This window comes from Triturus cristatus, chromosome 5_1 (assembly GCF_964204655.1).
Source record: "Triturus cristatus chromosome 5_1, aTriCri1.1, whole genome shotgun sequence".
Taxonomy (NCBI): Eukaryota; Metazoa; Chordata; class Amphibia; order Caudata; family Salamandridae; genus Triturus; species Triturus cristatus.
This window is the reverse complement of record NC_140587.1, coordinates 172,722,795-172,733,469: the sequence shown is the minus strand read 5'-3', so window position 1 is coordinate 172,733,469 and position 10,675 is coordinate 172,722,795. Positions and strand designations below refer to the sequence as shown.

At 43.8% G+C, this 10,675-nt stretch overlaps 1 protein-coding gene across 1 annotated transcript in view; it reads left to right on the top strand.

Annotated features, from left to right (window-relative positions):
• The first annotated feature begins 3,448 nt into the window (after nt 1-3,448).
• The window catches only part of LOC146830573 (lymphocyte antigen 6E-like), a 35,760-nt gene continuing 28,533 nt past the window's right edge, over nt 3,449-10,675 (top strand). The window contains exons 1-3 of the mRNA XM_085603759.1: nt 3,449-3,473; nt 3,932-3,955; nt 10,183-10,394. Of these exons, the coding sequence (XP_085459885.1) occupies nt 3,449-3,473; nt 3,932-3,955; nt 10,183-10,379 (246 nt within the window). The 3' untranslated portion in view covers nt 10,380-10,394. The remainder of the gene's footprint in view (nt 3,474-3,931; nt 3,956-10,182; nt 10,395-10,675) is intronic.

Below are 10,675 nucleotides of genomic sequence, written 5' to 3'. Positions count from 1 at the left end.
TAGTGAATAAAAAAGGGGCTAAAATGCAGCCTTGGCGAACCTCCCTGGAGCAGTTAGAATGTTCAATAAGACCCCCGAGAGAATCTTACTGCCACTGTGGTATGAGCCTAAAGATTCATTACTAAGAGATACAATGATGGATTCGACGCCGAAAGAGGTCAACAAGTCCCGCAGTTTCTTCCTGTTAACCCCGATCAAATGCAGACGTGAGGTCAATAAAAGATAAGAACAGGGCTCCCGGTTGAGCAATAATATAAATAAAACCAGAACAAAATGACAAAAATCCAATAAGTAGAACCAGAGATATTGATTTTAGAACTTTTAAGTGAAAATAGTGCCAAAAATCACTGAGCTCCAGCAAAGGACATCTGGTCGCAATGGTCTTGGACAAAGTCAAAAGTTCAGTCCGACTGAGATGAAGTGTGGGCCGGCTACAGGGACCAGATTGCGCCAGCTGAGTGAAAGTACTTTGGTCCGGGTTGCACTGACGTTGAAGATCCTGTCGACTGTGTGGCTGCAGAGTGCAGAGGGCAATGCGCTGATGTTGATCCACGCTTCAGCAGTGATGTGCTGGTCTTGGTCGCGCAAAAGCAGTGATGCGCCGACTCCGATGAGTGGGTTACTGCAATGTGGAGGTTAAGCTCAACGTCAGTGCTGTCGTCGATGGAGATGCAAGGACTCAACCTGAAGAGCGCCGCATAGCGGTGGTTCTGAAGGTGGAGCAGAATCTCCGAGCCATGTAAAGGCAGCGATGCACCAGTTCTGGTCCATGCAACACGGTAGATGCACCGGTTCCAATCCAGGCAGTAGCGAAGGTGCACCGGTGCTGATCTTGCAATGACGGCAATATGCCAGTTCTGTCTCCTCAGCGGCGAAGATGCATTGGGTCAGTTGAGCAAGCAACTTAGGCCCACTTTCAAGGGTCCAGGACTGGTGTGCCACCACTGGGCAGGGTAGACTCACAGATGGCAGAGTCAAGGTGCAGAAGCAGGATAGTTAGAAGTCTGTTATGTCCCAGAGACTTCAGATCAGAATGCTAGCCAACTAGCCCTTGGAGTCACTATGGGATCTGGGGGTCTAGTGATGCAGGTCCAGTCCTTCTCACCTAAACCAGAAGGGCTGGAGGCAGAAGGTCAGCACAGTTAGAAAGCAGTTCATCCAGAGCAGCCGTCCAGCAGAGTGGCAGTCCTTCAGCAGCACAGCATTCTTTCTTCTTAGCAGAGTATGCACAGGTCCAGAAGAGTACTGAAGTGATAGGGTCGGCGGTCCAGTTCTTATACATAGGCGTGCCTTTGCTGTGGGGGGGACTTCAAAGAAGGGTTTTTGATGTGCACAGAGGTCCTCCCTTCCTGCCCTGACACCAGACTCACTACAGGGGGGTATGCAGCCCTTTGTGTGGGGACAACTGTAAGAGTAAGGCTGTGGCCAGCTCCTCCCTCACATCATCCCAGGATGGACTATCAAGTCACACCTAAGCGCCCATTGTGTGTGGCTATCGAGGGGCATCCACGAAGACCAGCTGTCACTCTCCCCATATGTGTATCAGAGACAGGCTGTAGGCAGACCGAGCCAAGAGCAGGAACATTCCAGCTGTCTGAAAGTGCCATTTTCAAAATTGCAATGATAAATTTACAGGCCCTGGGTATATGGTGTCACACTCTACAAGTGGACAGGGCCACTTGAATTCTACAGGAGAGGAGGACCAAATTATGCAGCGGGGTCGATTAAAGTATGCATCAAAAAAAGGAAAATTATCCAGAATAATGCAGCACATTTTGTCAGTTTTACCTCATTATTTTGACATTTTTACACCTGGTGACAGTGTATGAGGAAATAGTTCACCTCAATTAGTTCCAATTTAACACCCAAGCACAGCAATTAGCAACTGAAAGATGACCAGTCAACCTTTGCAATAAACCTTCTGGTGCGCAGAAACCAGTCACCATATTTTTGTAACTTTTGATCAGTTCGAGCTACATTTTTGTTGTTGCCAAAAATCTGCAGATTATGCGGCAGATCATGGATTTTGTGGCAAATGTAGCAGGACGACCATAATTATGCAGAAATCATCGCAGAATCACAATATTCTACTAGCCCTGCAAATAATCCTGAGCACTACACAAAGTGTACTATGTCATTAGAGTCCAGTCAGTCTTCTTTCAGCTCCGTTGTTTTATTCTTGGACAATTTTCAAACTGGTCATTTCGCTTCCACAAGTTACAATCTTCTAATATGCGTGTTAGGTGAGAACAGTGCTGCCATCTCGTCTGAGGGAACGCTGCGATGGAATGCAACGAGGTGAATGGTTGTTAGCAAAGACACGCAAAACACCCACTTGGCTGGAGTCAGGAGCAGGCCTGAACTAGGTGCGACCCAGAGCCGCCGCAGACGCGATTCAGGATCCTGTGGACTGATCGATTTATGACCTTCCGAATATCCTGGATGGAGGATTTTAGAATATTAATGATTGTACAGGAATCATTCCACAAGCAGTATAAACATCTGGAAATAGAGAGATATTTAGTAAACCCTGATGTAGTCTGAGATGCGGACGCATCGTATCTGACGAAACACGTGTTGGCTATTGTCGCTACCTGGAGAAGATTGTAACTTGTGGAAGCGAAATGACCAGTTTGAAAATTGTCCAAGAATAAAACAACGGAGATGAAAGAAGACTGGTTGGACTCTAATTACATAGTGCACTTTGTGTAGTGCTCAGGATTATTTGCAATTGCATTGTTGGACCCGAATTTTCTGGTTTAATTTTTGGGGGTAGGAGTGGCTGCCCTCTTCCTTGGAGCACACAAATAGACATTGATATAATTGATTGTAGGGATCATTAGGAATTTTTGCGCACAGGGCCTTGCTACATCTAGATTGTTTTTTCTTTCTACTAGCCCTGTCTGTAGGGCATTCAGGCAGTTCTGGATTGACTGGTCTGCAGGTCAAAGTGTTGGATGGTTTATTGGCTGCTTGTCGGCCTGTTAAATGGTCTGTGGGCCAGTTTTCACAGTTGAATTACCTAATAATAAAGCAAACATTGGCTACAGCAAGCTCAAATTCATGCAGCATTCCATACCTTCCGGGCTGAACACGGGAACCAAAGTAGCCCCGGTAAAAATGCTCAACCCAGCACCGCTCCCTTCGTCTCCTCACACAATCTTTCTCTTTACATCCATTTCTTCTCTCTCCTTTCTTGTTTTTCTAATCACTTTCTCTCTACCTTTCTGCTCCCTCAACTCTCTCTCTCTCTTGAATCCTTCCTGTGCCTGCAGCAATTAACCTCTGGTGTTGTGGAAAGACTCAGAGGTACCATGAGCAACGCCTGCCCTAAAAACTGGCAGCCACTGAGGATATGCCCTGTGGAATAAAAGGCCTGTCCGGTCCTGCATACTGTAGAAAACACACATACAGCATATCTTTACTAGGCCAAGGCAAAATGTTAAATATGGCAGTCATTTTGGTAAATTTGCGTTACTCTTGTGACACACAATTAACAAAAATTACCCAATAAGACCTATTTGTGTAATTTAGAGAGATTTGGGGCAAAATGCCTTCTATAAAAGCACAGCAGCAGAGTGTGAATGGCTGTTCTTTTCATGGTCTGTTTCATTTACCTCTATTTTCTTAGCTAAAAATGCTTCCTTGACTTCATTTTACTGCGTTGCATTTTGCTGGATTACACTCCTCAACTAATTCCACATAATTTTGCTATAATTTTGTATAATCATGCTACTGCAAAGTATGCAAGTTATGCCAATGCCTTTGTACCGCTTCATCTACTCTTCTCTCCCTCTGGAAAAGGCTAATCCAGGGACCCATAGAGCATGAGTTATTATTGCCTCTTGGTCATATTTCCTCTAGAAAGCCTCTGGCCTTGTTGCATCTGTAATGCACAGACACGTAAGTATCCAATGCCACTGAAGTAGAGTTTTAGCTGCCATCTGCCTACCCCGTCACATGCCCTTGTATGTGTGGAGCTAGATTGTGTGTCATTGCGAGACTGTAAATGACAGGCCCACCTCGCGCTCCATTCAAGCTGATGGCGTTTCTTGCTCTGAATAGCGTTGCATAGCAGCAGCATAAAAGACGCAAAACCCTGGTATGATGGAAGACTCAATGAGGACAGACGATCCCTAAGCCTAATAGAACAAAGATGGAGATCGGCTCCATCTGCCAACCACCTCAAGTTACTAAGAAGGAAGAAAAATGCCTATTACAGAAAGATCGGACGATCAAAAGCAGACTACTTCAGCTATCAATTAGCTGAAGCCAAGAATCGGCCCAAAAAACTATTCGATCTAATCAAAAGGCAATCGAAGGATGCACCTCACTCTCCCCCACGCTCACTCAGGCCCACCACCCAATTGCGAAGCGTTTGCCTCCTTCTTCACTCTGAAGACCGAAAACATGAAGAAGGACTTACTCAATGATCTAATAGCACATAGTGCCACACACAATGACTCTTCAGAATCCCTCCCAGGAATCCTACCCCAGAGTTCACCAAAGTTCGACCTCAAAAACAATGCATCCTGGTCCTCCTTCAATACCTATAGCGAAGAGGCTATATTCAACATGCTCATGACGTTGAATCCCACCAATCACTTCACAGACCCTCTTCCCGCAAACTGCATAAAAGACTTCACCCCATTGCTACTGCCTGTTTGGGCCAAGATAATAAATACCTCTCTCCTTCAAGTAATCATCCCTGAAATCCTTAAATCTGGTCAGGTATCCCCTATCCTAAAGAAACCAATGATTGACCCCGCGGATCTAAACAATTACCGCCCAATATCCAACATTCCTACCCTGGCCAAACTATTAGAAAAATGCGTACTCACGCAGCTTGGCAAACACATAGACTATTTCAACCTTCTCAACTGATACCAATCCGGCTTCAGGGCAGGACACAGCACTGAATCAGCCATGGCCCACATAATAGATGACGCACTACAAATCCTTGACCAAAATGAAGCCTGTTTTCTAATCCTGCTCGACCTTTCCTCGGCTTTTGATACCGTCAAGCACAACAATCTGCTAGACCTTCTGAAACACAGAATTGGACTATCTGGGTCCGTTCTAAACGGGTTCACCTCGTTCCTCCAAAACCATTTGCAAAGATTCAAGGTTGATCACTCTCTATCCAAACCCGTCCCTGTCACTTTAGGAGTCCCACAAGGATCATCTCTCTCCCCAACACTTTTCAATTTATTCATAGAACCACTCACCGAAATCCTCAACTCCCCTTAACGTACAGTATCATATGTACGCAGATGACACACAACTATACTTAAGGATACATTCCCTAGAAGATATCAGATCTCTTAATTCAACGCTAGAAAAAACTCAGACCTGGTTGGCCGAAAGCCACCTAAAACTATACACCCTCAAAACGGAATTCCTCCTAATCGCTCCTCCCTCCAAAGTAACCATAATTCAAGACTGGCTGAAACAACTAACGGCACTCAACTGCAACCTCTTATTATCAACTCAGTGAAATCGCTGAGAGTAACTTTTGATAGAAATCTAGATATGCAAAAACACATCAGCGCAGCAACAAAAGGAGCAAACTTTCAGATCAACACCTTGAGAAAACTAAAACCCTTCCTGCCCTAAAAGGACTTCAAACTGGCAGTTCAAGCACTAGTTATTCCTAGAGTGGAGTATGGGAGTGTCTCTCTTTGCGGCCTTTCCAGATCCTCAACAGCCTCTCTAAGAGCTTCAATCAACGCAGCAGCCAGACTCATTACCGGCTCAAAAAAAACCTCTCAAATCTCTCCAGACCTCAGATCCTTAAACAGGTTCCCCTTCGGAGGCAGAATTCATCTAAAAATTGCATGCCTGACGCATAGAGCCATTCATCACAACACTCCCAGCTATCTAGCTCCGATATTGGTGCTCTCATGTCGTAACAGATCCTCTAGAAGTGCCAGTGATCTTTTACTGAAACCACAAAGATTTAACAAGAAGAAAACATACTACCGTACCTTCTCGGGGATGGCGCCCAGGATCTGGAATGCATTGCCCTCTGAAACCAGACTAAATCCTTCTATTGCATTGTTTAAAAAAGAAGTTAAATCTCTTCTCATGGCTAAATTCACTTGAGCCAGGCTTATGTGTGTCTATACCACCCTGGATTTGTATGGAACTCTATACATGTTACGAATTGCCTATGTATTTCCTATATTTACTTTGTAAAGCGCTCTGATACCCGCAAGGGTCTTGTTCCCGCTATATAAAACCTTCAAAATAAAAATAAAATGAAATGTAAATCCTGGAAATGGCATGGGCCTCATGGGCCTTAGGAGTTTCTGGAACTGAGTAAGTGACACTTTCCAGATTTGTGACACACGCTTTATTTCTATTTTGTTTGAGAGATCCCTCTGCAGATCAGGGCTCCCTTCTCAGTTCTTGAATTCTGCAAGAAACTGAAGACATGGCTCTTTACCTAGACTTTTGACTCTGTGAGCACAGTCCCCTTCTCATCTTGCACTTGACTACACTGCTGGGCGAGATGTGTACTCTGCAATTAGTCATAAAACAACAACAAAAATAACAGGTGCAACAACCAATTGCCCGCTTTGTTACATATATCCTTCTACCATTTTTGGAATACCTTCCTTCTTTAATCCTGGCCCAAATTCATGGGTTTCTCAAAATAAGCATACAAGGAGAGGGAAACTAGACAAACCCACTCAATCCCAGTCTTGTCCCAAACTTTGAGGGTGGCCAAATTATTACAGACCTGGACATATTGGTGAGCATCTCCCAGGAAGGCAGCCAAGGGATTTCTCAAAGGGTTTGCCCTGCTAAAGTATGGTCCAGGAAGCACCAATGACTTTCTGTTGCCATAATGAACAATTTCAGTATGTAATGGAGATATGCCTCCTAGTAGTATAATTCCAATTTTGACATGCCAAGGCCTCCTCTGGCTCGCGCAGCACTTCACACTTTTCCAGAATTCTCCTCTTCTTTCCTTCCTTGATAAAGGTGCTGCATATGTGCTGTAGTTGGGTTATATACTTCTGCCAATCTATATGGGTATTGTTTGGAATTGGAAAAGGATTCGGAGTAGGATCATTATCTTGACCATGGCTATATTTCCTAAGCAGGAAAAGATTTGTGCTGTTTTTGTAGGTCATTTTTGTTTGATTTGGCTGGCTTCTAAATAACTTTTCAGTGTGCCTTACATTCCAGGGTGGCAAGGTTTACAAGTTGTTAAAAATGCCCTTCAGGAAAAATCAGGCCACAAGGGTACAGAGACCACCTCAATATGTGCAGGAGTACGAGCAGGTGGCAGGGTGGTGATCTGGCACAATACAAGTTCTAAAATAATTTCCCCATACAGTTTTGTAAAATTGAGATTAAGTATTTTTTGAGGGACGTGCTTATAACTGTACCATTAGGGAGATCTTTAGATGTAAGTTAGTCTAGTTTATCTATAGCGTATATTGAATCCCAGTTCTAATTGCTATAGCCCTCCCCCACTCCCACCCCCAGCAAGCAGTGGCATCTGATAATTGGAACATGTGCATATAACATAACGTAATATAACTCATGATATAACTCCCAGTTTCTCAGGGTACCCTAATGCTCCACTCCCATCTAAATCCATCACCTCTTCTCTCTCAATAAACACCCTCTTCTGTCTTGTACTCTGTCTATATCTACACATCTCAAAGCACTTTCCTAATCGCTAACCCCCACCTCCACTTATTTCTTCTCCCAGACACATCAGCCATTATACAAGATAGCTATCAGAATAAGGGAAGGACTCAAGCCATAACTTTCTCAAATACCTTTACCGTACATCAAACTTTACTCCTTCCCCTCCATCACTCTGTTCCTCAGACATATTCCTATTTACTCTAGACTCCAGCAATACCTTTCCTTCACTCCTACATCCAATACCCTTGGAGCATTCCCAAAGTTGAATGATAGGTAGGCCTTGTGCATTTCCCCTAGACCAGTGGTATTCAAACATTTTAATGCCACGCCCCAGCGAAAATAAATCATCGGACCCACCCGCTGAATTTTTCACAATTATTATACTAAATTTGCAATGTTTAAATATGTCTAGACTTATTTAAGCATTGTAGGTAAGTTCTGTTACCGTTTTAAAAATGCAGTTGAATACATGATTGCCAAACATATTATTCTAGTCAGGCAGGTCTAAAAGTATCCACAGTGTAATTATTAGAAATGTGGGTGGGGTTCAGAATAATATTTGGAGTTCGTTCCCTTTTGACACCTTCTCCCAGCCATGATATAAATAATAAAAGCTGTTAGTCCATTACAGAGTAGCTTCCTGCTGCTCATTTATTCCACTTAAAACAAAGCACTGTTATCAGCATAATACTTCTTTTGGCTAGAGCCTGGCGTCCCCTACCGATCACTAGAAGCTCCCTAAGTTTGAAGGCTCCCACCTTCCAGGACCAGGGCACCAAAGTATAAATACTGGCCCTCTGGCCCCACCAATTTGGAGGTTGCTGGAACCAAGGACATTCTGCCAGGAAGAAGATCTGTTGTGCTGCAAGAGGAGCTGGCACTTTACTACTTGCTCTGATGTGCTGGCCTGTTGCCTGCTGATTTCTGTGCTACAGGAGAAAATGACGCTTTGCAACTTGTACTGCTGTGTTGGCTAGCTGCTTATTGCTTGGAAGTGAGAAGAACCGGACCTGTCCTCTACATTCTTGAACCCAAGATACTCCAAGGGATCATTGGCTTGCCTCCTGTTTTCAGAAGTCTGAGGGACACAAAAGGCTTCTTGCAACTCTGCTAGAGGATTTTGCCATCTCTGAGCCCTATCCTTGCCCGAGGTGCCAACTCCAGTCCTGGGCCTCAGAAGTGGGTTCTTATAGTCTTTTCCTCATCGATGTCGACACAGCAGCCGATCGGAACCAACGCATTGCCCTTTGACTCCGACGCAGGAGCTGATCAATGACATTGCCCTGACAGGACTGTGCAGCTCGACATCAACACAATGCCTGCATCGAAAAGCAGTTCGACACTGAAGCTTTTATCAATGGCATGGATTTGCGCCGAAGCTCGCTTCCATCCAGGGATCGTCGAGGACGAGGTGACTTCTTGCCTCAAGTCTTTGACGTCTACACTTTTCTCCATCCAAGATACTTTGTTAGCGGGACCTGTCTGTGTCCTTTAGCTGGCCTGCTGTTGATTGCGGTCGCCTGAACTTTGGAGTTGCACCTTTCCCTCGCAACCTCAAGTAACCTTTTGACCCCTAGTGACTTCCAAGTACTGGTTTCACATTTAATCTTTAAAAATGGATATCTCAACTTCTACTGATTGGGTTTTTGTCGTTTTTGTCTTGTTTTAATTAGAGAGATATTCTTTCTTTTTCTAAACTGGTGTGGAATCTTGTTGTGGTGTATTCACTGTGTTACTGTAATTTAAGTGTTGTACAAATACTTTACACATTGCCCCTTAACTAAAGTCTGACTGCTCTGTGCCAAGCTTCCAGAGGGTGAGCAAAGGTTAATTTAGGGTGTGTATCTGGCTTATCCTAACTAGATTGGTGGTCCCTACTTGAACAGGGTGCATACCTCTACCAAGTAGAGACCCTATTTCTAATAATGCACAAACGTAACTTCAGGCCATTTAGAGTGATAGTCGACCAGAACCATGGCAAACCTACAATCTTGAGGTTAAGAATTGAAAGGTCCTGAAATATCAAGCCCAACCTCCTGCCATGGAAACTCCGGCCAACCACCCGGATTTAACGGTGCAGCAGCCAATTTTCACAGTATTTCACTATTGGCGCACACCTCACACTTCCAAACAACTCTGTCTACTAACCTATCAAACCTGGCATGAGACAAGAATTGAATACAAAAGTAATTAAAGAGAACTACACTGAATATAACATGCCCCTATCGTCTTGTATTACATTGACCAGGGAGAAGTGTTGTTCCTCGTTAGAAGCATTGCTTTGTTGCTCCAGAGCTCCCTCAAACTTGGAGTACAGGCTTGGCAGCTTGCTTGTCAGATGTTCCAAATGTGGATGTGCATTTTACATGAGGCATTACCGATCTGACTTAGTGGTAAACACGAATAGCGACACTAGGTGTTCTTTAGGTGTAATGATGGAAGGTAACTATGATGCCGCAGAGCTCATCGTTTACAGCTACTGCTCCTGAACATCCTGTTTTTCTTTGTTTGCAGTGGGGGTCATAATTAGCAAGTCATGTACCTCATCATGTTCTGGAAAAAATGTTACTTTATTTGGGGCCGGTATTACCACCAGTTGCTGCAACGACAACTTGTGCAATGTCAGCGGAGCGACGAGCGTGAAGACGAGCTACCTGCTTCTGGCCGCCTGCCTGGGCTTCCTTTGTCTTTTATTGAGAGACAAACTATAGGCCCAGGAAAGAAAGGTGAGATCTGCTTGTATGTCAGAATAGAGACAGTATACATGTGGAGTTAAGAATAGTAAATCTATACCTGCTTAGATTTTCTTAGTGTCACAATATTGTGGCAGTGGATATTCTGGTTACAATATTCAGCTGGACAACCTACATGTTATATATATATATATATATATATATATATATATATATATATATATATATATATATATATATATATATATAAATATATAGAGTAAATTTACACTTATGTATACTTATTTTCACAATATTCTTGTCTACGATATTTC